The following is a 26,133-nucleotide window of genomic DNA, read 5'->3' as shown; positions in this document are numbered from 1 at the left end:
AACTAGACAACCTTTCACACTGCGTCGAAGCATTACGTCATTCACAACATTCGGTTCCTGGTGTATGTGTACAGCCAGTGAGGGAGTAAACTAGGTAACAATGACTAGAAATTAAAACTGAAACATTTGAAGAAGCCCATGTTTTAATGAAATTATTTAGTTAATTAAGCGGTTAATCGAGTATATTCGCCTTTTCGCATAAGGTATGTACATTTTTTTTATCACGAGCTATTTGGCTTCGAGACCAGGTTTCAGCAACAATCAAAGTCTAGTCAAAAAGTCACATTTTAAAGTCCTATGAATATCGAGGGACTATAATTTATAATATAACAAGTGTTTATTTGTGTGTTTCTTGTCATACTTAACTTTGTTCACACTGTTCTACTCTTTCTGTTTTTTGTTTTTTTGGAAATGTCAACACCAGCCAGTCAAGTGTCACACTAACATCCAGTGGCTTTTGTGGATGTTGTGGGGGTTTGACTAGGCAAAAAAATCTAACTTGCCTCAGGATGTTTCTGTTCTCCAAAAAGAAGAAACCCAGTGAGGATTCCATAAAACGCCTGGAATACCAGCTATGCTTGGTGAGTGGTTTTTTTTTTTTTTTTTGGAGGGGGGGCAACATCCTACTTTTTTTCACAGTGCACTGCTTCAAATCATAACACACATGCCTGTTTTGTGCAGGCCAAAGAAGCAGGTGCGGATGATATTCTGGACATTTCTGCCTGTGAGCTTGCAGAGGTGATTTAATATCATTATTTACATATTGGTGAAATTTTCATCTAAGACAGAAGATTAATCATTACTGGATATCTGAGCTTCTATCCATATTGCAGCAGTTCTTACACAATGCTTGTCTGCAGGTTCCCTCCAGTGCCTTTTCCATATGTAAAGTCCTCCAGAAGAAAGTGAGTCTATTTATTGCAGTGTTTTTCTCTGAACCTTTGGTGGGAATCAGATCTTTCACAGCAGTTTCCACTTTAATTGCAGGTGTTAATTCTTCATGGAAACGACCTGAGGTCACTTGTTCCTAAAGGTTGCTTCATTGGTGCCTTAGCAACTTTAAAGGTGAGACAAATTGATTGAAGATAACAGTCCCAAGCAAATAACCATCTTGCACTTCTGTCCAGTGACAACATCTCTGTGTGTCAATTCTTAAGGTGTTGGACCTGCATGAAAATAAGCTCATATCACTTCCTGATGACATCGGGCAGCTTTTGTCCTTGCAGGTATTTTTATTGTATATGAACAAAGCTGATGTGAATTGTTGTTACTTAGGTGGCATTTAAAAGCAGAATACTGTTTTTAATGCTGATTTGTAAAAGACTCATTGGCATAATTGCTATATATATCACTGTGTAGCACTAGATAGGTTAGTTGTTTCAAAAAGTTTGGGGTCACTTTGGGGGATTTTTATTTAGCAGGAATGCATTACATTTGATCAAATGTGAGTGTAAAGACCTGTATTAAAAAACAGTAAAAAACATTTATTTATCAAAGAATTGTGAACATGTGTTTCATGGTTTTACAGGAATATGAAATGGCACAAATATTTTAAACATTGATAATAATAAGAAATGTACCTTGGACACCAAATCAGCATATAATGATTTCTGAAGGATCATGCGACATTGAAAATGAAAAATCAAGTCATTGAAAAATGAATTGATGAAAATAATAATAATAATAAAATCAGCTTTGCCATCACTGGAATAAATTACTTAGTACAATAATTAAAATGGAAAACACCCCCACCACACACACACACACGTTTATATAATGCAGTCTAATTTAATAACACAGTAAAACAGTTTTGTGAAATACTATTAGAAAAAAATATATATTTCACAAAACTGTTTTACTGTGTTATTAAATTAGACTGCATTATTGTTAAATGCAGCCTTGGTGAGTATAAGAGACATCTATCAAAAACAATAAAAAAAGTGTCTTGCCAGTACACAAGTGAAGTGAGAATCTTCTAGAGCAAGGATCAATTTTCTTTAAATATATATATTCTTAATTGATAATTAGTGTCCTTCATATTTATTGCTTACACACTACCTTGATTTCTTCTCTAAGGTGCTGAATGTAGAAAAGAACCACATTAAACAGCTGCCAGACTCTATTGGGGATTTACGGCATCTACAGACACTTAATGTGAAAGGTATGTTATGTGCTTTTTAAAAATAATAATAGTCATATGAAAGCGTAAACCATTTAAATTAACAATATGTTTTGATGGATACAGGGAACAGCCTTACTGTCATTCCTGTGTCTGTGGGACGCATGGGGAGCCTGCGTACACTAGACATAAGTGAGAACAGCATTCAAGAATTACCTAAAGAACTGGCCAATGTTCGCACTTTGGAAGTGAGTATTTTAAATCAAAAGACTATTTTTTAAGATGGAGGAATATATTTGTACAAGCTCAAATAGCAATTTGATATCTGCAAAAACATCCTCATGACTTTATGTGTATATGTGGTGTGGCAGAGCCTGATTCTGGATGCACAGGTTATGAGATATCCACCTGCATCAGTGTGCACGGCTGGCACAGAGGAAGTCCAGCGCTACCTCTGTTCAGGTATGGTTCTGTTTTAAAACAATACTTAACACAATATGCTATTATTACTGTCTGATTAGATATAGACTGATATATACAGGCTGTGCACAATACAGATTATGCACAAGATTTGGTTAAATATTAATATGTAACCCCATGTGATGGTACAAGGCCATTCTGTGTAGCTGTTTTGTTTAATTGGATTTAGAGATTGGTCTGGAGTATTGCCCTCCATCCCAGTATCTGCTGCCTGTGCTGGAGGATGATGGAGGGAAGCTGGAGGTGGATTGTGTTGATGGTGAAGAGATGGCCTGGCAGGTCAGTCATCACTATTTATCAGCCATTTCAAACAGTGCCTAAAATATATGGTGTGCCATTTGATCTGTTAATGTAATATATTCTGTCTGACACTGCAGAGTAAATTCATGGACTATGAGAAACGAAAGGTATGTTTGATTTGGTTTCTTTTTGTTATTGTTGGATCCTCCAGTGACGTAGTATTTACATCTCATTCTCTCTGTTTCTCCACTAGGTGCAGAAACATCTGGAAAAGTTGAACTTTGAGAAAGATCTTGAAGAGAAACAAAGAGAGCACACTCAGCTCCTCCTCCTCAACAATTCCCACAAAGAGGATGTCCTGCTGTCTGTCAAACTGGTAACAATTTCTATTGTAGAGTTGAATGTGTTTTACAAATATATGACACATTTGAGTGAATTACACTACCACTGAAAAGTTTAGGGTGTATTTATTTGAGTTTAATATACTTAAATATAGTAAGTCAGTAGTATTGTAAAATATTATTCAAACATAAAATAACTTTTTTTCTATTTTAATAGAACATCTTCAGTATTACAAGATCCTATAATTCTAAAATGTTGTAAATGTTGAAAACAATTGTGTTTTTTAATATTTTTGTGGAAATGTGAGACTTTTTTCAGGAACTTTTGTTACATTATAAATGTCTTTACTGCCACATTTTATCAATTTAATGAACTCTTGCTGAAGAAAAGTATGAATGTAACAGGTTGTACTATCATTACACTTAGCTAGCTAATAAAAATACGTTTTCATTTGCAATTACCTTATTATCAGAAAGACTCGTCTTTGTGCTTTTCTGTCTCTCAGGAGCAGCAGCGGTTGGAGTTAGGTGTGTCTCAGCAGCAAAAGGCACAGGAAACAGAGAGGCAGAAAATACTGGATAAAGCACGTCTGGCAGAGATCAATATCATGAGTCGCATCTCTGACCTCCTACTTGATAACAAACGGTGAGGGTACCGTGTGAACCATTTTTGAAATATCTCGCTTTTTCTTTGGCTATCATTATCATTTTAGTCATGTTAAGTCCATTAGTATTCTGTAGTTGAAGGGTGGTTATTTATTGTGCATTTGTGCTTATTTGATTATAGCCAGGCAAAGAGCGCCGAATTTCTGCAAGCTCTGGAGGAAGACCGGTGAGTGGAAATTACATGTGGGTCGAACTCTGTAATGGAGTATGGGCTCCTGCCATCATTGGAGCTCATGCTAAGTGAATTTCTTACTGCCTATTCGTGCCACTTAAGAAAACCTCAATCCAGATTTAGTGCAAGTACTGAACTGTTTAGACAGTGCCACAGATTGAAGTTCGACATTTACCGTTACATTCAGCTATTTTTGGAGATGTCAGAAAGATCTGGAGTGCTACTTTAAGTCGTGGTTTCACAGACACTGCAGTGGGGTGTTAGTTGTGTATCAGAATCTGTTGTTTGTAATGTATACACTACCGTTCAAAAGTTTGGGGTTGAAACATAAAAAAAAAGAAGACATCTATGCTCACCAGAGCCACACTTATTTAATCAAAAATACAGTAATATTGTGAAATTATTTTAAATAGATTTTTTTTTTACTGATAAATGCATTTACTGCCACTTTCGATCTATATAATGCATCCTAGTTTAATAATAATAATAGTAATAATAATAAAATAAAACAGTTATAAAAAGTAAAAGTAATAAAAAAGTCCTTAACAAATATTACTGACCCTAAACTTTTGAACTGTAGTGTATTTAGATGTTCATCACGCACTTGGTGAAATGGTGAAATTACTTTGATGTTTTTTGTTTTTATTTTAGAACAGAGATACAGTTATGTATTTGTTGTTTTTTTAGTATACGAATGGAACACCTTACTGCCATCACACAGGATGAAGCCAACTCTCTAAGGAAGAAGGAAGTGGCAGGTGAGTTTAGAAATTACATTATCATCAAAATTCTCTTATTTTACAGTTATTCGGTTTTAGATTTATTAGGCAATTCATTAGAAGCTCTGACCAAACAAGCTGCTTCAGAAAAGGTAGTTATTTGGTACTCATAGTTTGAATTAGACCTGTATCATGTTCCAATCTCACTTTTCCTCTGGTTCCCCATATTTTCTTTCATATCTACTGCCTCTATCAGTAAAAAAAAAAGTCTCATAAAAAGTGAATAACATTTAAATGAAACTTAGCTATTGTGGTTCTGAAAAGTCTACATGTTTGCAGGTGCCATGCAGAGGATGCTGTCAGAGAGCTACTCTTTAAGGTTACTTCAGGAGGCCAGGGAAGCCAAGACACAGGTTCTGGTGTCAGAGACCTGCAGGAGGTGCTTCAGTTCCCACCAATACATATGGTTTTGAACTCTATCCAGCAATTGATCAATCTGTTTACACCTGATATTAACATCCGTCTCTGTGATCTGACCATATATGGTCAGGCGAGACTGTTTTCTCTTGGAAACACTAATTTCAAATCCATATTCTATGACCACTCGGATTTCAGAGTGACATTCTGATTTTGAAATCACTTTCTATGTTACAATGCTAATTGTTAATAAAAAAAACTCCCTTTTTTCTTGTGTCTTAATTTTTTCTTTTTTGCCCCTTTATTTAGTTTGGACTGTATGGATAGGAAATTTGAACAAGTGTTGTCCCTGCAGCAGCTTGACAAAAACAAAGCCATTAGTCAGATCCTTCAAGAGGTAACTATTTAAATCAATAACCTACTATGTATGTGAATTGAAAACTGTTATCAAAACTAGTTTGCTCTCCATCCACCCATTCTCTCCACAGGCAAAATATATGAATGTACTAGTGTAGATATTACAGGTGGTGGATTGTTAGTTTAGTAAGGCTTGAATGATTAACACTAATTGGCTTTTTGTTTGCAGGAGGAAATGCAGAAGGCTGCCTTTGAAGCACTCCAACTCCAGAAAGACAGTGTGCATGCTTATATCCGTAATCAGGTATGCTGATTAAATTTCCTTTAGGATAGAAGAGCCAATAATACCCCACAGACACAGGGATTTATATCATACTACTGGTTGATTGAAGGAGTTTTAACTTAATCAGCATTGTCATTTCTTAACATATACATCACCATTCAGAAGTTTTGGGTTGATTTTTTTTTTTTTTAAGAATTCGCTTATGCTTACAAAGGCTAAATGTATTTGAGCAAAAATACAGTAAAAACCGTAATACAGTAATCAATGTTTCCTATTTAGAAATTTCATTTATTTCATTCTGTTATGTTGATTTGGTGCCCAAGAAACTTTTCTTATAAATGCTGAAAATAATGCTGCGTCTTATTTTTGTTAAAAACATTTATTTGAAAAAGAAATATTTGTAATTTCTAAATGTATTTACTCTGGATTTTGATACTTTTAATTTGTTCTTGCTGAATAATTGATTAATTTCCTAGTAAAAATGACTGACCTCAAACCTTTGAATGGTAGTGTAATTATTAACAAAGTTATTTGGGCGATATTTCATAGTCAGCTTATATAATGTTAAAGCAAGTCATGTTTCGGATAGTCTGGTGTAGTCATTAAAAGCTTTTTTTGGTTTCAGTCAGCCCATGCTTCTCACATCCCACTTCTCATTGAATGCAGAACCCAAAGGTGGCTGTTTTATCATGTCTCCATCATGGGGCCATTCACACCCCCACTGTATGCTTGTATCCATAGATTAAACTCATAGAGGGAGAGTTAATGCAGTTGACAAAGCTGGAGGTTAAGAGGAAAAATTTGGACACGGAGAACCTGCAGGTACGTAGCAGCAGTAGATGATGTGGTGTTTTCCTGTCAGTGCTTCATCATGCTGTAGAGTGTAGAGAGGAGTAATAATGACTCTGTCATTGCACATCACTTTTCTTCCTTGGTTATACATTTCTCTTTTACTCTCAGATTTCTTGGTCATTTTGTCCCTATTTTTTTGACCCGTTTAAATATCATGCTCACACCACCTCTATGAGTTCTCACAGTATTCTGGGGTTATGAATCCTTTGTGTGTTTTTTGGTGAGTGTATTTACTGTGTGTGTGTCAGGAGGTGCTAGCTGACCAGAGGACTGCTCTGACCGACCTCCTGCAGCAGTTACTCAAACAGAAGGACCAAAGGGAGGAGGAGCTCAGGATGGTTTTGGTAAGTGATCATGGACCGACTTTCTTGATTTCTCAAAAGAGACATTTGAAATTAGATCAGTTAACTGAAACATTTCACATACCTCCGTCACTGATGCAGAAATCACATTTTTAGCTCATATCAATATTGTCAAAAAACAGCATTTTAAATTTGGTGTAAATGTGTGTGGAGAAAAAAAAACTTTAGTATCTGAAGAATACATTATCTTTGGCAGGCTTTTATTTTTTTTAGTAAAGCTGTTAAATAGTACAACTGTTTATTTGTTTTTTTAATGCTCTGCTCTAATTTTATTTTATTGCAGTGCCTTATATTTTACTGCTTATTTTATGTAATTTGTTGGATATTTTATTATCAGATAAATACACATTAACTTTGACAGCCTTCAAAACAACAGTAAAATCCTTATATTTTTGGTCAAAACTTTACCTCTTTATTATTTCATTATTTTAGACATTATTCGGTTCTAATTTTATTTTATTTCAATGGATCAATTATATTTAAGTGCTTAATATATGTCATTTGTTGAGGCTTTGATATTTAACATTTGTTATTCAGTGTAGAAAAATAAAGAAATACAGGCCAATTAAAAAAAAAAACTATAATGTTTAGCTACCTAGCTTGGTAGTCACCACTGGGTTAGAAAAAATATACTACCTCATAGTGTTGGATTTGTGTAGGACTTTGAAGAAAGCAACAGATATATATGTATGTTGCTTGTAATTTGTAAGTTATGGTGCTGAGTTTGTTGTTGTTGTTTTTGTTCAGGTGGCGATGGAGCAGAAAAGCGAATCCAATCAGCAGAACTACTGGATGATCCAGTATCAGAGGCTCCTGGATGCCAAACCTCTGTCTCTGAGGATGCAGGTCAGAACAGCTCTCCAACAGGTTCAAAGTCCCTGTGTTTAAATCACAAAATCATGGGTGCTCTGCTGACCTCTCCTTTCTCCTCAGGAGGCAGCTGTAGATGCGGATCTGGGTAATCTGCTGTGTAACCTCTCTGCTCAACACTACCTGCCAATCATAGCTCACCACCGAATCACTGCTGAGGCCTTGCGACACATGACCACAAAAGACCTTCAAAAGGTCTGCCCAAGTTTCCTTCTCTGGTTTAGCACACAGAAGCTTTAAGTAGTGTGTGTCTCTAGGAATTTGTCATCAGATGTTTACGTCCATTAAAATCTTTTCTGTTTTACTACAGTTGGGGATCAATGAGGTTGGGGTGCAGAAAGCTCTTCTCCACTGGGCCAGAGAACGAACTCTGTCTGATCGTAAGAACATACATTTTCTTTTAAGGACGTGTTATTTTTAATTAGGTGACATTTGTGGATGCTTCTCAGTGATTGTTGGTATCGTAACATGTTTGCCCCACTAGCATTGCCTAAAACAGCAAAAGAGATGCAGGAAGCTGGTCCATCCACTCCAAGCGCCCCACTCCAACAGCAGCTCACTCCCCCACTGACCCCCAGCACCCCCCTCACCCCCACTGCCCCAAGTCCTGATAGATGGAGCGGTTCTGAGTGTGTGGTGTGCATGGAGCACGAGGTAAGCTCTCAGTTCTATTTCAGTATATTTTTTAAAAGAACAATGTTTGTTTGAAATATAAACAATGCAGAAGATATGCTTTGAAAGAAACCGTAATTTGCTCTCCTGTTCTGCTTTGTGTCACAGTCACAGGTGATCTTCCTGCCGTGTGGGCATGTATGCTGTTGCCAGACTTGCAGCGCTGCCCTGCAGTCCTGCCCTCTGTGCCGTGCCTCTGTGTCTCAGCGGGTCCGTCTTTACCACGGCTAAAGCCGGCGAGTGTCCTTCCGTGGTCAGGATCATACCTCATGTGTCATTGTTGTTCGTTCCTCCTATCATTTGCTGCATGAAATTGTAGTCTGTGAACCTTCAAGCACTTAAGGGTGTATACTCACACTAGGCTTTTTGAACCGTGCCCGAGCGTGTTTGACTAGTGTGGTGCGGTCAGTTTAGCGGTCCCTGATAATCGTTACTGGATTTTTCCTTCCACTCCAATTACAACTAGCCAGTCAAAGAGGCACTTACACAGCAAGACATTTGTCTAATAGGATAAGGTTTTATTGTTCATCATAAGCTAGTCACATTCCAATAAATTAACATCAAGAAAGTATTGGATAATGGTTCATTTAACTGAAACCTAATAGGAATAGATAATAATAAGACTGTTGAGCTTTAGTATCACCATTGATGTACCCACTCTAAGCACTTGTGCCTCTTCTGTAATTGAACTCACCCCCACCCCCCAACTAAATTTTAAATATCTGTAGGTTTGCTATATTAAAGGTAAATCTTCATGCCCTGCCCTCCATGTTATTCTATCAACATTGTAGTACAGTAAGACCAAATTGATCACCATTCAGGGATTTTCATACCAAGGGCAATATCGGTAATATTTTTTAAGTTTTAATCATAATTCAAATTTTATCAGAATTGGGGCATCACACCACAGCTATAATGACAAGACAGAGGAACTATATCATTGGAATCATCACAACAAAATTCTACCGGCTGATAAACGGTAAAAAATATTTACAGGCCAATCAAAATCTGCAGAGATTGAGCATTTAAAGTGGCAGCTGACATAACTACAGTATGCGCTTATAATAAATAGATTGTCTATTGGTTTGGATGCTAATACATTTATTGTTAAAGCTGTCTTTATACTTTTCTTGGTGTGTAAGGGGCTATACCCTGCAGTACCAGAGTATTTGAATACTTCAACCAGTTAAGTTAAAGTACTTTTTAATTTTCATTTTTAATCTAAGATTTTAATTTTAGTTTAAATGTGACTCTTTACACTTAAATTTAAACATTTAAATGTTTTGAACTGACTTGGCAACACAACAGAATAGACAAATATAGGTTGAAGGCAAAACCTTTCTTAAGGCACTGCACTTAAACACTCCAGACACTCATCCTAACAAATGCACTATTAGTCCATTTTACATCGTCAACTATCTAAGTATTGCACACACACAATAATGTTTCCTAAATCTGTGTACTTCTGTGAACCTCTCTTCGTCCAAGTGCTCTTATGTGGAAGTCTGCTTCTCTCTGAACATGTACAGAATTTAAAAAAGAACTTAATTACATATTCATTTGATTTCCTATCTCAGCATGATACAAAATGTTAACCTGTGTGCTTTGTGTGGTGCAGTTATGCTGTATGGATCAGACTGGACAAATATGTCTTTTTTTTGCTGTGCATCTACCATTTAAGAAAAAAAAAACATGAAATCATCAGAATGTTTAGTAGAAGTTACTGTAGTATAAACTACCCTCTGGTGGCAGGTTATTATTAATTTATGTACACACTAGTCTTCCTGCTCTTATTTTATTTCATAAGAACTGATGCAGTTTGTGGTCATTTTATAAACACAAATGGCACCTTATCTGTGATATTATCAGTGAGATTAAATATCTGTGTTACATTCATTTACAATAAATGTTCTGCCTTTATGCATTTTCTGTTGTTGTCTACATATTCATAATGTATTTTCATTTTATTTAGGTTTTATAATTGTACCTAACCAACCACATTCATTGAAATGCTGCCTATTCATTTTGAAGTGTTATCACACCTGTGTCAGACCTCTGCAAAATAAAACTCCTAGACAATATGTTCTAGTTTTTTCACAATTTAGAGGTTATTTTTTGAAACCGCATACTGCGATTAAGATGCATTTGTTTACATACAAAATATCATAAGTGTTAGTTTGCAATTATGTTAGATTTTCTATTTACTTCTTACATTTTGCCTAGTGTCATTCTTATTTTCCCTGTTCAATAAATCAATATTAGTCCAGAATTCCTGAAATGTCAAGTTGATCAGATAAGTATTTTGCAATCTTATAAATAAAACCTAAATACTATATTAAATAATGTTCTCATGATGAAACAAACTCAAGATTACATTTGCGTGTATCTAGTTAACCTGACTTAAAACCTTGTAGTTATATCCAATTGTATCATAGTCAGGACACTGTTGTTATAGATCAGGGTTCTTCCAGTTCAATGACTGAAGAACTGCTTGCCTTGAAACACTGAGAAAGTATCAGCTGTCCACGGATTGGACATTAATTAGCCTTCTTAACTGTGATCGGACAGTACCATTTGCCCTTTCTCAGTACGTGAAATTATGGCCAAACAGACTGCAATATGGAGGTGTTCTGATCTACAGATGTTCTGTTAGCATAAATGCTTCATTTTAATGTTGACCTTTTCCCACTATTTCACTGCTTTCCTTCTCCATATTTTTTGATTTGCAAACACTATTCAGTTGACAAGTACTCTTCCTCTGCTTTATCTTCATCTATGCCTGATTTAAGCTCCTGCGGTTCTGAGAGAAGTTCCACGGTGATACTCTGAAATGGAAAAGCAGGCGTCAGCAAAACCTGAAATCACTGTATAACTGAACCTGCTTGGTTGAACAGTACCTTGATGGTGTTTTGGAGAATCTCGAGCACGGTGTGTCCACTGTAAGACTCGTGGCAATCAAACTCAGTCCTGAGAGACTGAAACACTTCATTCAGCAATCGCTTCACCTGCACCAAATACACCAGCTCAGTTTAGGTGCACTTTACTAAATGCAAAATAAGATCTTTTAACCCCTCATCTGAACAGCTAACTGTGTCTCAAACTTTATTTAACTAAAATATTTCAAATGAATGTAAATAAAGACAGGTTAAAACTTTTGTATAGACTCAAATCATACACACCTGATCCAGATTCGCCTTTTCAGCCCTCAGATCTTGCATCTCCTTCTCCATGTTTTGTCTGATGTCCCTCATCTGTGTGCACTTCTGCTTCTCTGCCCTCTGCTGGAGACTGAGCACCTCCTGCTCCAGCCGATGTGCTTGTGCGGTGGAGGAATCACATTCTCCTGATATAGGAACCTGAAAGAGAGATGATTTATGGCATTTTCCTGATCACACCATTCTCCAGCACACACCTACAATCAGATCAAAATGGAAACATAGCAAGTTTAACATACATAAAAATTATAATATACTAAGCTAATAAACCCAAAAAGCTTTTAGCAAGTTCACTTTACCTTTTCCTGCTCAGCGTGAAGAAGGCAAGTCTGGCTGTGTTTCTGCTCCATATACCTGCACTCAAGGAGTAAACCAATTGGTTGTATGTCAATATACAGAACCCTGTTTATAGAAGTTTTTTTTTTTTGCCTTCGATCTGACTGGAAAGCAGGAAATTGGAGTGTGAAGAAAAGGGGATGACACACCTCACACTTTTCTCTGTTTTGTGGTTCTGTTCCTCCACTACACTGTTCCTACTCTTCTCCAGAACCTCCTTTTTCAGACACATACTCTCCTAAAACACAGATGGCATTTAAAAGGCTATTTATTTGCATCTAAACATTACAACACAAACATTATCGTTAATAAAAGTATCCTTTGTATTCAAACCTGAATAATTCTCTGAATGTTGTGTAGGATCATGTTTGTCTCTGAGGACACAGATGAGTGTCTGAAAGAGAAGTGAGCCTCTTTTCGCAGCTCATACACCTGAGAAAAATGAATCAAATCAGGTTTTTTTTAACCTAAATAACTAAGAATTAATTAAATAATAATAATAATAATAATCCATATTGCACCAATATACCTTGCAGCTAAGCTGGTCTACCCTGTGTGCCAGCTTTTCAATAGCCAGTAGAATTTCTGTGTTGTGTTGGCGAGCATCAGACATCAAGAATGATGTAATATCAGGTGCTATTTGAAACATAATGTTTGCATTTGGTGAAAAAATGGCAGTGACAGCATGCAGTAATTACATGCTAAAAATGATAAGTGAATATAAGTATAATAAGTAAAATAAAGAGACACATTTCAGCCAGAATTGCGTGTACAAAAGTAATAGGCTCAGATCTTACTCTGGTATGGAATGTGCTGGGATGGGAAGACTGAGGCAAATGAATCTAACTGTGATGGAAAATAAGGATTTTGTCTGAAAGAATTTGGCTGTTGAAAAAAATAATAATTAATTATTATTTTTATTGTTATTGCAATCCTGTTTTTGTATTATTATTTTAATGTATTTAAAAATGTCATTTATTTTTTTTATCCAATGCTGAATTTTCAGCTGCCAGACATCATTTTAATATTAATAAAAAAAATTATAATCTATGTTGAAAACAGTGGTGCATAATATTTTTCTGCAAACATGCATTTTTTTCCATGTTGAAATGTTCATAAATGACATTTTTCATTTTTTTTGATAAATATAGTAAAAGTAGCTTTTTTGTTACAATGTACAAGTCTTTACTGTCACTTTTAATCAAGTTCATGCATCGTCTTAAAAGTATATATTTCTTTAAGAATTAGTCCTGCTCATGCTAATCAATAAAATGAAATCATACTTGTAAAAAAACAAGATTGGATCTCACCTGAAAGCCTTGTGTAGCGTTTAAATCTGCTTCTGGCACCACTGCTTCCTGTTTCTGAGCATCATAAGGCCAATATGACACTACAGTACATGAAAGCAAAGATCCTGTCAGCTCCTATATTATAGGAAGAGTTAACTAATAGATGATGTTTTGTGTTTTTATATATTTATATATATACATACAAGATGGAGATCTACAGGGCATTTGTGCAGGTTTTGGTGAGTGCGAATGTGAAGGAGAGGGATCACAAGTCAATTCACTTGTATCCTACACAGAGAGACATAATAGATTTAAATAGCATTACATTCACATACAGTATGTGTAATGTAAACAAGCTCTCCAGTCCTCCTGACCTCTGTTTCTGAGTCACTGGGGTCAGGCTGAGCTGGAATGGCCCCAGTGAGAAAGGGAAGCATGGGTTGACCCATCTTGGCTATACGGGAGATTAGCTTGGATTTGGAAGCACCTGAACTCTACAAGAAAAAGAAAATACATTTGGAGCTTCAGCATTTTAGCCACTCCTGGCACATGGCATCTGTCTGAATGTTAAGGTTGATGTTACTCACTGTCGGGGATACAGATTCCACTTTCCCCTTAGGTGCTTGGACTCTGAATACAAATGATCAATAACTTGCATGAATTCATAACAATCTGCTTACTGATGTATGTCATAAAGTCACCTAATTAAAACACCTGTCTAACAAAAAAAATTATATTTAACCTTTGAATATGTATAATGCTTTAAAAAAATCTTTGTTTTTGTTTGTTTAAAATAAACATCATGTTTTGAGGTCTCTCTCTCGCTCTATATATACATACAGATAGATAGATGATAGATAGATAAATAGATAGATAGATAGATAGATAGATAGATAGATAGATAGATAGATAGATAGATAGATAGATAGATAGATAGATAGATAGATAGATAGATAGATAGATAGATAGATTATTCTATCTGTACACACTTTGACTCATCTGTGTCAGTGACCGATTGGCTGGTGTTCTCTTCTAGTGTACTTGGAGATGCACTGAAGGTGTCAACTGATCCCTGACTTTGTCGGTCTTTGGAAAATTTAACCTACGTGTAGATAAATATACAAACAAAAAAGCAGTTAGAGAGAGAGATTAAAGATGTTTGCTGGTATATTAAATTATATTCACACTGTCAGTGCCTTACTCTGTGAATCTCAACATCAAACACCAGAGTGCTGTTTGCTGGCACATGCTGAAGGACGCCCTTCGAACCATGACCCATACTAGGAGGGACGATAAGGAGCCGTCGACCTCCTTTCTGCATGCCAAGCATCCCTTCCTCCCATCCCTGTGAGAAAGAGCAATGGCACAACAGCTCCACCATTTTTCTGTTTGAAATATCTTTCATTCTCATTTTAAAACATTGTTTTGTTCAAGAGCTGCTCACCCTCTGAGCTTTGCCTGCTCCGAGCTTTACTCGCTGCAGCTTTTCTTTGCCCAGATTGGAATCAAATACCTGAAAAAACAGACAGAGACACTGGACTTTCACATTTATAGATCTCCAGCTGCACAGGAAACATGCCAGACAGACTCATTTAAATTGCCAGTGAACTGATTAGTTCACTGAGTGCATGACTTATATTGAGCTGTGACTAATCAACAAGAATGTGCACAATGAGCTGCTGTGTTGTGCTCAACTACTATTTAAGAAGGTTAAGCAAAAAAAAAAAAAGTGTCCATTTAGAAAAAAATAGTGATTCCTCTAAGCATTATTTACTAAGAATAAAAAACTTCTCTAGAAATGCTATAAACTTTTTAACATTCATTTATTATTTCTTTTTTGATACAATGTCATTCAGCTGTACAAAACTACCATAATGCATTTAAAAAGTGCTCTTTGAATATGATAACAATTACAAAATTGAGAGTAAGCACCTGTCCTAAAGAATGGTTCTGTAAAAGCCTTCCAGAATAGGCCACCTCCACTGTGTCCCCGACATCAACAGCTTGACCTTCTCCTTGGACCAGGTCCTGAGTGACCAGAGAGTCTGATGAAGCCTCACTGTTCCACCTGGCCACGCACACCTGAGAGAAACATGCTCAGAGGTCATCTCACCAAATACATTTTACAATGCATCTGTATAAATGTAAAGATGGAGAACCCTGAAGCTTTGAAGTGAATAAGATACAGAATAATTTATTCCAAAACCAGAATCTTTATTAAACAAACAATTCAGTTTAAGTATTACCTCCTTACAGAACTCAGGCCTGGACTTTGCTGAGTCAAACATCAAAGACCAGTTTTGTTGCTGGTCGTCATAGAAAGTGACATAGTTACAGGGCTGAACCTGTGGACAGGTATAAAGAGCTGATGAGTGCAGTATCAAACAACGAAGAATAGATTAGAATAGAATAGAATACTATCAACACTCACTGTGAGGGCAAATCCGCGATGGATTCGAGCCGTACTCATCTGTTTTTGTTTACTGTTGTACAACAGAATCTTGTACTTTAAATGCAGATAGAAAAAAATGAATACAATTTTTAAAAAAGACAGTGCAGTGGGAAAAAAAATACTTAAATATATTTGAAATTCATTTATGTCATAGTAAGGACACTTCAAATACATTTAAATTTTTAATTACTTAAAAATACCCTAAAGTTTTACTTTTAGTATGCTAAATTATTATAATTAATAAAGTGGAACAACTTATTTTGTACTACATGCACTTTAATTGTGCGGAAGTAGTGCTGCAGTCTAACTAAGGATATAATGTATAGTTGATTTTATTAAAGTGGAAATATTGCACGTAATTATATACATATATATATATATATATATATATATATATATATATATATATATATATATATATATATATATATATATATATATATATTTCTTTTCTTTACTGTAGATAAGCTTCTGTTAATTAGCTTCTCGTACCTCTTTGGTGACATGGTTTCCTAAAACAGCAGCTCCTATCTTGCCTTGCTTCACATATTGTCCATTCACACTAGCGGAAAATCAAAGCTCATTTAAGAAATGTGTGAACTAATGTTAATTCAAAGTCTCATAAACATCCTTTAATTGCCATATTTATACTAACAAGCTGAATGCATGAACAGCTGTAGCAAACAGCACAGCTGGAGCACATGGAGGAGGGATGGACTTCTGAGGAGGCGGGCCTTAAGAAAAACACTGATTAAACCATGAGCAATTATGTGCACATATTTAGATTTAAAATGAACAAAACATAAAACTGTGCCAAAAAAAGGCTATGTAACTATTTGCTGTACCACCTACCTAAGATGGCGCAGGACTTTTTTGGCTGTTTAGGGGCGGTGAATTGGAAGGACTCGTTTCCCTGACTCTGTGCTCGGTCCAGACCAAAGAGAGAGGCCAACTTTGCCCTTAGAAATGCAAACACACACACACACACACACACACATTATAGCTTTACGTCATTTTTAATTTAATGTATACAGATGTAAAAATCTCACAATATGAATTTGTCACATGCAGCTTATTTTAAACTTGATCACAATTACCCATTTATTGTTTTACATCTTTCAAACTGCCTTCCAAATTTTTCTAATCTGTTGTGATTTTAAATTCTCATGAATGTTTCAAATGTATGAAAACAAGCTATTGTTTACTACTCAGTTGAAAACCATCTATGCAGACTTTCAATCAACCAAAACAGCTGAAGAATTATGTTATGTGGAAATTCCACATCACATGTTTTGACTGAACATTGAACCACAGATCTAGAATAGCCAGATGCATGTGAAAAGTTTAACAGTACATGCTAATCTTTTTAAAATATTAATTACTTTAAAAATGACAGTAAGTTACTACATTGATGGCATGCACACAAGAAGCACCAGACCAACATGGATCAGAAATACAGCTACAGAACAGCAAGATCCTGGCATCTATGATTAAATCCACATGAAAGAAGACACATTAGACCTGTTTGCACTGACCCTTGGACCTCTCTCCACAGATAGTCAGTGTCCCATACAGCTGACATGGCCGCCAGCTTTCTGTCACTGCACAGCTTTCTGAACAGGCTAAGAAGCCTCAAAAAGTATATATATATATATATATATATATATATAAATCTTCTCCTTTTTTCTTCCTGTTCCGGTATTTAAGTTGGGATCAGCAACAGTGGGTTCAGATTTGAAGCAGCCCAAATAAAATGCACTGTAATCACTAACATGTGAATTAAATTATTGAAGGAGGAGCCTCACCTCATCATCATGGTTACAAGCAGAAAATGAAATGGCAAAAAAGAAAAAGAAAAAACATCTTCTTTTTTGCTCTATGTCTGTGAAATTAAATCAGAACATATAACAAATTCCAGTGACCTTAAGAAAAAAAGAAGAAAGGGAGGGAACAGAAAAAAAGAAAGAAAAAAGAAAGAAAGAAAGCATAAAGAAAGACAGAAAGAAAGAAAGAAACTGATTGAGGTTAAATGTGAGGTTAAATTCATTTTATAGTGTTATCAGGAAATGAAAAAAAAATTTAAATAAAAAATTCTGTGGAGTAATTACACGGAGTAATCTAAGAAAATTAAGAGAAAATGCTATAGTTAAAGAATTTGAGGAAAAGGACACCTTAAACGTCTGTCTTAAACTCAAGTTACTGTGTTTGCTATATTCAAATTTAACAACTAATAAAAACACTATTTTCACATTCAGTAAAGTTTGTACAAAATCAAAGATTAGGCTTAATGAGACACAATCAGACTATAATACGATAAACACTCACTTCAGTAGATCGTTTGAAAAACAATAATTCTATAAAATTATTTATTTTTATTTATTAAAATATTATTTAACACGTGCTAATTCAAAGATTAGGATATGAGTGTGACAACAACATGATATATATATTTTTTTTCACAACACTTACCCACTTTTAGGACACAGAAAGTCTCCATCGTAATAATCAGGAATGATGTCTTTAACTTTTCCATACTATAATTTTTGAGTATTGTACAACTGAGTCAACAGCGCAGGCTTGTGTGAGGGGCTTGATGTGCACAAATATTCTGTACTTGTGCGATATGATGAGCACAGGTATGCGCGAGGACACCGCTGCTCACTGATAGAACCATAACACACACACACACACACAAACACACACACACACACACACACACACAACCAAACAAATACAGGAGCATGTGACTAGTTTGACAGATAATAGAGGATCATTTGGAGACTCCAGTGGGTCAGTGATTGAACTGCAGCTTTCAAAGAAATGTCGTATTTATATATATATATATATATATATATATATATATATATATATATATATATATATATATATATATATATTAAAGCGATTGTTTATCTAATCCATTAAGCATATAACAATATGTAATGTTGTAAAATTGATGTTTAACAAAAGGTAAACCATAAAATAAATAGTAATTGTTACTCATCAATTCATATATTTATTACAAGGCACAGAGTCCATAGTTGAGTATGTATATTTGTTTTCTGATGAATTTTTATCTTGTGTGTGTCCATTTATAAAAACCATTGCAGTGATATTTTATATAATTATATATCTAACTTTACATAGACCCAAAGAGGACAGCTATGCACAGTAACATTATGTACAATAACAAATTTTGATGAATAATCACCAAATCTAAACAGAATTTAAAATGTTATTGAAGACTTGATATTTATTAAAAAATTGTTGATGTGCAAATTTACAACATTGTACAAAGAACTAATAAACATAGGAACTAAGAAAATGCTTTGCAGATGTCATTATTTACATTATGGCAATAAAAGAAAATCTGATTTAATTACATTTAATATCTAATATACAGTATAGAATCACATGAGTTTTTTTTTAACCAGTGGTTCAGTATAATGCACATATTCTCAGAAAAAATAAATCAGCAAAACCTGTTGACAAACCTAATTGATCCGTTTGTTTGAACAAATAAAAGCCAGAGCACATAAACATAGAAAAGTTAAGGATTATTATTTCGTGTTAAGGCTTGTATAATACCACAGACCAATGGAGTCCAGGCATCTCTGGTCTGGACTGGTCAAATGCTAAATAAAAATCTCTTTTTAAAATTCCTGTTCCTTTTGAAGGCTGTTGTTAATTCAAACTTCTTGACTGAACTGGTCAAAGATCAAGTCTAATTTACATAATCATCTTTAAAGCTTGGCTTTGGGCGTCTGCTCCAGCAGGGTCTTCATGTCTAACAGTGCGTCCTCTAGTGCTTGGGCCAGACGTGCTGCGTTAGTGTCCTGGCAGCTGTTGAAAGCAGAGACTGCAAAGTTAATGTGGGCATCCATGGGATTGTAGCACACACCGTAACCGTCTGGTACCACCGGGCCAAAGCACATCACACAGTCAGTTTTTGCTGGCACCTAGTAGAGCGGCAAAATTAAAATGCACAATTCAAGATCCTGAATTTCACATGATGTGAAGATTTCAAGTTTACAGCAATATGATTTTAGCAGATTTGAACAGTCATTGTTGTCAGCCCCAAAAATGAAGAATTAATGGCACAGTACATTCATTACTTAACAGGGTTGGTTCTGCAAATAAGTGTATGTTAACATGCACATAACCCTGGACCAGAGAGCTTTGTTTGACAGTACCTGGCTGGTGGAGAGGTTGAAGTGCAGTGCCACAGCATATGAGGTATCCATGAATATCTCTGGCAGGGCGGCCAGGTCCTCAATAGCCTGCAATTTCAGTCCGAGCAAATGTCTGTCGATCGCTTGACCTCGGATGGCCTGCACATCCACACATAGGATGGAGAATGAGGGATTTATTTAGTGCAGACCAATAATGACTGATACACATACTTACTGGAGATCAGTTGAACATCACCAGCATGCACTTACTCACCATGTCTGTGTAAGCTCTGTGCGCTTTAACTGCTTTGTCTAGCAGAGCCACTTTCTCTGTGTTCTGTCAATCAAAATGAGATTGTTACATTTTCTTTCATGCTGGATCAAATGCAATTGGAAAATAATAAGATGATACTGAAATTGATAATCTCCATAGCAAAATATTTATAAAGCAGCCTATTTACAGTCATGATGTATGATGTTGCATCATGATGCAAACTACTTTTTTTTTTGTAATGTTTTGGAAAGAAGTTCCTTATGCCCACCAAGACTGCATTAATTTAATAAAAACTGAAAATTGCGATTTTCTATTTCAATATATTTTCGTTTTTAATTTACTCCTATAATGGCAAAACTTAACTGTCAGCAGCCATTACTCCCGTCTTTAGTGTCACATGATCCTTCAGAAATCATTCTAATATGCTGATTTGGTGCTCAAGATACATTTCATCTTATTACTATTATCAGTGTGGAGAACAGTTTTGCTGCTTAATATCTTTGTGGAAACACTGATACAGTTTTTTAGTATTCATTTATGAACAGAAAGTTCAAAAGTAAAGTATTTATTTGAAAAAAGAATGTGCGAGCCTTTGCGATCATATTAATTTCTTTCCAAAAACATTATCTTACTGACCCACAAACTTTGGAACTGTAGTGTAATGCAAATGTGGATTCAACCAAAATGTCTACTAGAGGTGACCATACATGTTTGGCTGGGTCATCCATGGCCTTGACAAATTTAGCAGAGTCAATGGACGTTGAGCGTATAGTGTCGGTTCGGCCCAGTCTGAACATGCGGAGGGAAGCGCTCTCATAGGTAGGACAACAGCGCTTGTAAATCCTGAAACAGTGAGCCCGTGAATGAACTGAATAAGCTAAACTAATCATTAACTTCCTATTAATAACAGAATTAATAAACAGAGCAAGCATCATCATTAGCATGGCTGGTGAAGTTTACCTGTAGTACGCCAGCTGGAGAGCAACCTGAATAAAGGCATCAGGGCTCATCTTCTGCGACTTTGGGAAATCTTTGCCAAAATGGGAAAACACACTGACTTTCATGTCCAGCTCATGTACCATTCTGCAGAGAAGGAGAAGAGAAACTGGCAAACTTTCAACATTTAACATACTGCAAATGTTGCTTGTCCAATAAAGCAATCAATCAATCAGGGTGGAATGTCTGGATTTCTTACATGTTCATGTTTTGTTTGGCCTCCTCAATGTCCTTTTTGATTTCTGGTGTGATGTTAAATCGAAGCTTCTGTGGCATACGCAGCGGGACCATTGGGGTACGGACCATCTCTGACGACTTCCTGTACAAATATGCAGTAAATCTTATCTGCGTTAGCCATACTTACAATCTAGCCATGATGACAAAACAGCTTTTCCACATTTAATCACTGTTAATCTTACATGTATTCCACCACATGGTCGATCAGTGACACGATGGGAGGGCCCTCAGCGGGGGCGTGTTCATAGATCAGCCCACATGTCCCGTCCTCTCCAATAATAAACTAGAAACCATATTAATCATCATGACAGCATCAGGATCTTGATTTAGGCTTCATTTCTCAGTGAGAGCTCACACACATCAACTCATGGGTCTCTAACCTGCAATGTTTTGTCAAACCAGCGGTTTCCGCTGTTCCACCTGCTTCCCCCTCCATGCAGCATCTGAACTCCAGCACGGGTGCGGTACATGTCATCAGACGCACGCGGCATGGGAGCATCCAGACAGACTGTAAAGATACTCTTCTGAATGGCTCTCACAGACTCCTTGTTTGTTTTATCTGAAAGTGACACAAAAGGAATTAAGAATCAACCTAAATTTAACCCTAGCCCTACATTTATTTTCTTTTAATGAGCTGAAATCCTTTAACATTATGCCTGCAAAAGTATAAATGTCGGATCAATGTGTCCTGGCTGAATTTATTTATCAATTTCTTTCAAAAATAATATAGTATAGTTTTGTGATTCCAAACTTTTAAACTGTGGTGTTTATAATACTGTATATAGGTTTTAAAAATTTAGTTCCCAGAATTGAAGACACTAATTTGTCTAGCTACGTGTTGGCAGTGCCCACCCTTAACGAGGTTGTTGTAAGCTTTGCCCCAGCTGTTGCGGTGGTGGGAGGTGAGGATGCCAATAGGCTCTTTGTTGCTCTGTAAAGAGGAGTTCCAGATCTTCTCCAGCTGTATGTAGATCTGGTCTACAGTCAGTGGCGTGCCGTCACTGTTATATACATCTAGCACAAAGAACTGTATAATGAGAAAGAAAAAAACAATAAAACAGTAAATTGTTTGATTCTAGCCTGTCATTAACAGATCACAGTCCTTGATGCAAGAAAATGTATTAAATATATTTTTTTATAAAAGAAATGCAAAACACATATTTTATTTTGTACCCCCCCCCCCCATTTAACTACCATTGGAAGTTTTTGGAACATATTTGGAACAGGGACTGTTATATTTTCTAGCATGGACGGACCTGAAAGTTGTGCACTACAGTGATATGTGTGGGGGGTCTCTTGTCCAAGGCATAGTTGACCACGCTGTCCCTCTTTGTTCCAGGGATCCGGCAAGACGAGAGCACTTGATAGTACTGGTTCATACAGAGTGGCTTTCCACCCAGATACTCCACTGGCAATGTTTCACTAATCAAAAAGGTAAGACATTACATCTGACTGGACCATCTGAACTTTACGCATGATGAATTCAATCAATAGTAACAGTCAAGGATATCTTAACAAGGACTGAATGACTTATGACTGCACAGGAAAAGTAAGAAATGTGTCACTCACTTGTCAATCATGCTCTTGAAATCTAAAACTCCAGCGATTAATTTTGCTGCATATCTGTGAGGGAAAAAATACTTTGACTTTCTTACAGACATTTTAAACCCTTTTGACATCAACATACTGCAAATGAATGCTTCTACTATAAATACAGGGAGCCTGCTGTGCTGTATGACTTATGATATTGACAGAACAAACCTTACTGCTGATCTCTGAGCAGTTTTAGCAGTTATATGTGAGAGCTGTCATTATAGTTAACGTGGGAAGACTGGCTTTAGGCCAGCACTTTACGGAGAGCAACAGTTCGTACTCTCTGAATTGCAAAGCTCAACTTTGAGAGAGGGTTAGTCTGTGTAAAGGTCACCACAGAGGTAACTGAAAACAACTGCCTCACTCCGCAGTAATGCCACTCTGGGTCACTGCGTGTGGATTTAATTCATGTGAATGACCGTTGACTAATATTTAGAATGTGTTAAAGTTCCTGTAACAGCCACTAGCAACACCAAGGTCATGGTTTTGATTCCCAGGGAGCACAAATACTAAATATAAAATGAACATGCAAAAAATAATCAGTATTTTTTACCCCACTGGTAAACATTTTTTTTTTAACAATCTAGATTGTAAGGTTTATACTTTAAACAATAATTAAAAAAATATATATTATATTTATTATCTCAAGTTTGCTGGATGATTTTTAGATAATTCACTTGATAATACATATTAAATGAATTTATATATTCTAATATAAACATTTTATATTTTTAAGAAATATATCTGAAATACAAAACACAAAAATAATGTTTAGGAATATTTATAAATATATTCATGATAAAATACAAGTACATTTCATATTTTCAAGTAAAATATATCAATACATAAATAAAATACTAAAAGTGCATGCCTTTAATCAGTTTCGTAATGTTCTATGCATATACATATATTTCTATTTTAAAATATAAATAAGTTAGATTTTAAATAAAATATATTTTTACGCATAAATATATAAATAAAACATTTAAACAATTCATTGTATGCCTTTAATAAGTTGCTATTAAAAACTTTGTAGGCACATAACAACACACCTTTAGTTCTAAAGAACAATTACAGACCAATTAAATGACCTATGTTAAATTTCATTGACTATTCGAATATGAATCCACACTGGTCTGACCTCATTTGGCCTTGACGGTCACTGAACTCCGTACGGGGGAGAACGACCCCAGGACTGGAATGGACAACAACAGGCATCCGGTAGTCTAGGTAGGCTGTTTGTAACCACCAGTCTGAGAGCTAGGTGTGGAAATTATAGAGAGACAAGAAGACTTAAGAAGAAGCCCTTTAAAAAAAAAAAACACTAAGCGTCACCTAACAAGTTTTTACCCAGTTCTCCATCTTCTTGGATCGTTGTTCCAGGCCCTTCTGTAGTCTCTCTCCAACACCACCCGGCTTCTGAAACTCCTCCAGCAGCTGCCGGGTGTGATTCAGCTCCTCCGGGTCCACGATGGGCGTCAGGGCAGTCAGATAGCGTTCGCATGTTTGTTGCAGTGGTGGCACTGGAAGCTTAGGCAGACCCTTCTGGTGGGCCAAGTAGCGCCCCGCGATCCGTGTCACTGACACTGGCTTTACCAGGCCGGAGGGCTTCACCATGCCAGCCTTGACCTAAACACATCCCAGAAGACATAACAGCAGCTTTGTTATATCATAGATAAGATACATAGATAATATATAACTTCTCAGTTCTCAATGACGGACAAGTTAATAGTTTAATCTTTTTTTTTTCAGTTTCTGATAATCAGATATTATTATACTAGTATCCAGTAGTGCAATTAGTCTGCAATTAGTATTATAATTTACACAAATGCACATTAACAAGCTAATACAGTCCAACATTTATAAATAACTGGAAATGTTATCTGTAGTAATACTCACATATAAAACACATGAGTAAGCACATGACTGGCAGTGATGTAACATGATTCTTATGCTGTCATTAAAACACTAAAGGCCATACACATTGACACGATGTGTTAAGTATTTAAGCAACTGTCAGTGAACAATGTTTCTTTCTATCATTGCCATGAACTGTATCAGCACTTCCTACTGTTCTTAGCACTTCCCCTATCTAAACCATACACATCATGAATGTCACGCAGCTAGCATTACCCTTGTTTATGTCAAAAAAAAAAAATCGACCATGTTTAAAAACCCGGCCATATATGTATTGGATACTCACCATAGTCCTGGCTAGAATGCCCAACATTACTGAAGTTCACTAATACGCCCCCAAAATCAAGGCCTGAGAGGAGGGACAGAAACGACCAGAGCGATCAGAGTCCACCGAGAGAGAGCTGCAGGGAACCCACGAGCGCCATCGCTACTGCGCTGCTCCGCTTCACCGCTAGACGGCGCTCGAGACCAAGCTCCTTTTTGCGTCATCATCTTGGTAATTTGAAAGACTTTTTATTGATTAAAAATAAAGAAGATAAAGCCTTTGATCTTTTGATCTTTGATCTACTTATTAACTAAATTTATTACCTAAATTACACATTTATAAACCAAATTACATTCCAAGGTCCGGAAATATCGTTTTTCCTCCCAAATGAACATTGTTCTATTACTGCTTTTACTTTTCTGTAATTGTATGATACAACGCAGAACGCATGCACTTACTAAATAATAATACATCACAAATAACAAACATAATAATTTCTAAATAAATAAAAAATCACTGATAATTATTAAGTTTATATAATAATTAAGAATACGTCATTTAATTCTTAAAATTGAAATTGTGAAATAAAAGACTACATTTACATATTGAAATAGAGTAACATTGCAGTAACACTTTCTCACATTCGCAAATGTATGTTCTCCTGCAAAATAAATACAATCTTTTTATTTTAGGAAGGAAATTTAGCATTATATTGATAATGCACGATTTTATATTACCACAAAAACAAATTAAAACGGTGAAAGCTTATATATTTTGTATAACGCTTTATTATTTTTTTGATATTATTTCTATTTGTATACAGCCCCTCTAGTGTAT

At 35.9% G+C, this 26,133-nt stretch overlaps 3 protein-coding genes across 5 annotated transcripts; 1 reads left to right on the top strand and 2 right to left on the bottom strand.

The window, feature by feature from the left end:
- The first annotated feature begins 42 nt into the window (after positions 1-42).
- On the top strand, positions 43-10,473 carry lrsam1 (leucine rich repeat and sterile alpha motif containing 1). 2 transcript variants are annotated; one of them, XM_026211659.1, is made up of 25 exons: positions 43-203; positions 425-581; positions 682-738; positions 861-905; positions 988-1,065; positions 1,158-1,226; positions 2,077-2,161; positions 2,246-2,367; positions 2,491-2,581; positions 2,769-2,878; positions 2,977-3,006; positions 3,093-3,215; positions 3,687-3,826; positions 3,968-4,012; positions 4,706-4,776; positions 5,077-5,176; positions 5,464-5,551; positions 5,741-5,815; positions 6,536-6,616; positions 6,895-6,990; positions 7,756-7,854; positions 7,942-8,073; positions 8,189-8,258; positions 8,363-8,532; positions 8,659-10,473. In XM_026211659.1, the coding sequence occupies exons 2-25, from the start codon at positions 510-512 to the stop codon at positions 8,779-8,781; spliced, it is 2,172 nt and encodes a 723-aa protein (XP_026067444.1). In that variant the 5' UTR covers positions 43-203; positions 425-509; the 3' UTR covers positions 8,782-10,473. The 2 variants fall into 2 exon arrangements, with proteins under 2 accessions (XP_026067444.1, XP_026067445.1); XM_026211660.1 differs by having other exon boundaries at positions 57-94.
- A 327-nt stretch (positions 10,474-10,800) lies between these two features.
- Positions 10,801-18,272, bottom strand: fkbp15a (FKBP prolyl isomerase family member 15a). 2 transcript variants are annotated; one of them, XM_026211661.1, is made up of 22 exons: positions 17,378-18,261; positions 16,695-16,801; positions 16,498-16,576; positions 16,335-16,404; positions 15,822-15,896; positions 15,637-15,735; positions 15,323-15,472; positions 14,835-14,903; positions 14,592-14,735; positions 14,380-14,492; positions 13,978-14,020; positions 13,765-13,884; positions 13,594-13,678; positions 13,412-13,491; positions 12,899-12,986; positions 12,631-12,737; positions 12,435-12,533; positions 12,251-12,339; positions 12,065-12,119; positions 11,730-11,906; positions 11,448-11,555; positions 10,801-11,375 (listed from the first exon to the last, which is right to left on the bottom strand). In XM_026211661.1, exons 1-22 carry the CDS (start codon positions 17,422-17,424, stop codon positions 11,283-11,285), a joined length of 2,097 nt encoding a protein of 698 aa, XP_026067446.1. In that variant the 5' UTR covers positions 17,425-18,261; the 3' UTR covers positions 10,801-11,282. The 2 variants fall into 2 exon arrangements, 1 of the variants encoding a protein (XP_026067446.1); XR_003276602.1 differs by lacking the exon at positions 10,801-11,375 and having other exon boundaries at positions 11,730-11,962; positions 17,378-18,272.
- A 651-nt stretch (positions 18,273-18,923) lies between these two features.
- Positions 18,924-25,478, bottom strand: crata (carnitine O-acetyltransferase a). The gene is made up of 14 exons (XM_026211658.1): positions 25,318-25,478; positions 24,465-24,743; positions 24,256-24,374; positions 23,091-23,144; positions 22,778-22,943; positions 22,374-22,548; positions 21,902-22,080; positions 21,704-21,804; positions 21,484-21,603; positions 21,249-21,371; positions 20,996-21,131; positions 20,289-20,351; positions 20,036-20,173; positions 18,924-19,801 (listed from the first exon to the last, which is right to left on the bottom strand). Exons 1-14 carry the CDS (start codon positions 25,342-25,344, stop codon positions 19,586-19,588), a joined length of 1,896 nt encoding a protein of 631 aa, XP_026067443.1. The 5' UTR covers positions 25,345-25,478; the 3' UTR covers positions 18,924-19,585.
- Between the last annotated feature and the right edge of the window lie 655 nt (positions 25,479-26,133).

This window comes from Carassius auratus, chromosome 30 (genome assembly GCF_003368295.1).
Source record: "Carassius auratus strain Wakin chromosome 30, ASM336829v1, whole genome shotgun sequence".
NCBI lineage: Eukaryota > Metazoa > Chordata > Actinopteri > Cypriniformes > Cyprinidae > Carassius > Carassius auratus.
The sequence above is the reverse complement of the archived record's forward strand: the minus strand, read 5'-3'. Positions and strand labels throughout refer to the sequence as shown.

What these genes read in the sequence shown, in the direction of transcription:
- fkbp15a (XM_026211661.1), bottom strand. Translation starts at nt 17,424, where the DNA reads ATGTCAGCTGTATGGGACACTGACTATCTGTGGAGAGAGGTCCAAGG. An exon ending in GAGCAGGCAAAGCTCAGAGG is followed by an intron (nt 14,736 to 14,834) that starts GTGAGCAGCTCT and finishes TCTTTCTCACAG; the next exon opens with GGATGGGAGGAAGGGATGCT. An exon ending in ACGCTACACAAGGCTTTCAG is followed by an intron (nt 12,987 to 13,411) that starts GTGAGATCCAAT and finishes TTTTTTCAACAG; the next exon opens with CCAAATTCTTTCAGACAAAA.
- crata (XM_026211658.1), bottom strand. Translation starts at nt 25,344, where the DNA reads ATGTTGGGCATTCTAGCCAGGACTATG. An exon ending in TTCAAGAGCATGATTGACAA is followed by an intron (nt 22,944 to 23,090) that starts GTGAGTGACACA and finishes CTTTTTGATTAG; the next exon opens with TGAAACATTGCCAGTGGAGT. An exon ending in GACCATGTGGTGGAATACAT is followed by an intron (nt 21,604 to 21,703) that starts GTAAGATTAACA and finishes ATATTTGTACAG; the next exon opens with GAAGTCGTCAGAGATGGTCC.
- lrsam1 (XM_026211659.1), top strand. Translation starts at nt 510, where the DNA reads ATGTTTCTGTTCTCCAAAAAGAAGAAACCCAGTGAGGATTCCATAAAA. An exon ending in GTGAAGAGATGGCCTGGCAG is followed by an intron (nt 2,879 to 2,976) that starts GTCAGTCATCAC and finishes CTGACACTGCAG; the next exon opens with AGTAAATTCATGGACTATGA. An exon ending in AGAACGAACTCTGTCTGATC is followed by an intron (nt 8,259 to 8,362) that starts GTAAGAACATAC and finishes TTGCCCCACTAG; the next exon opens with CATTGCCTAAAACAGCAAAA.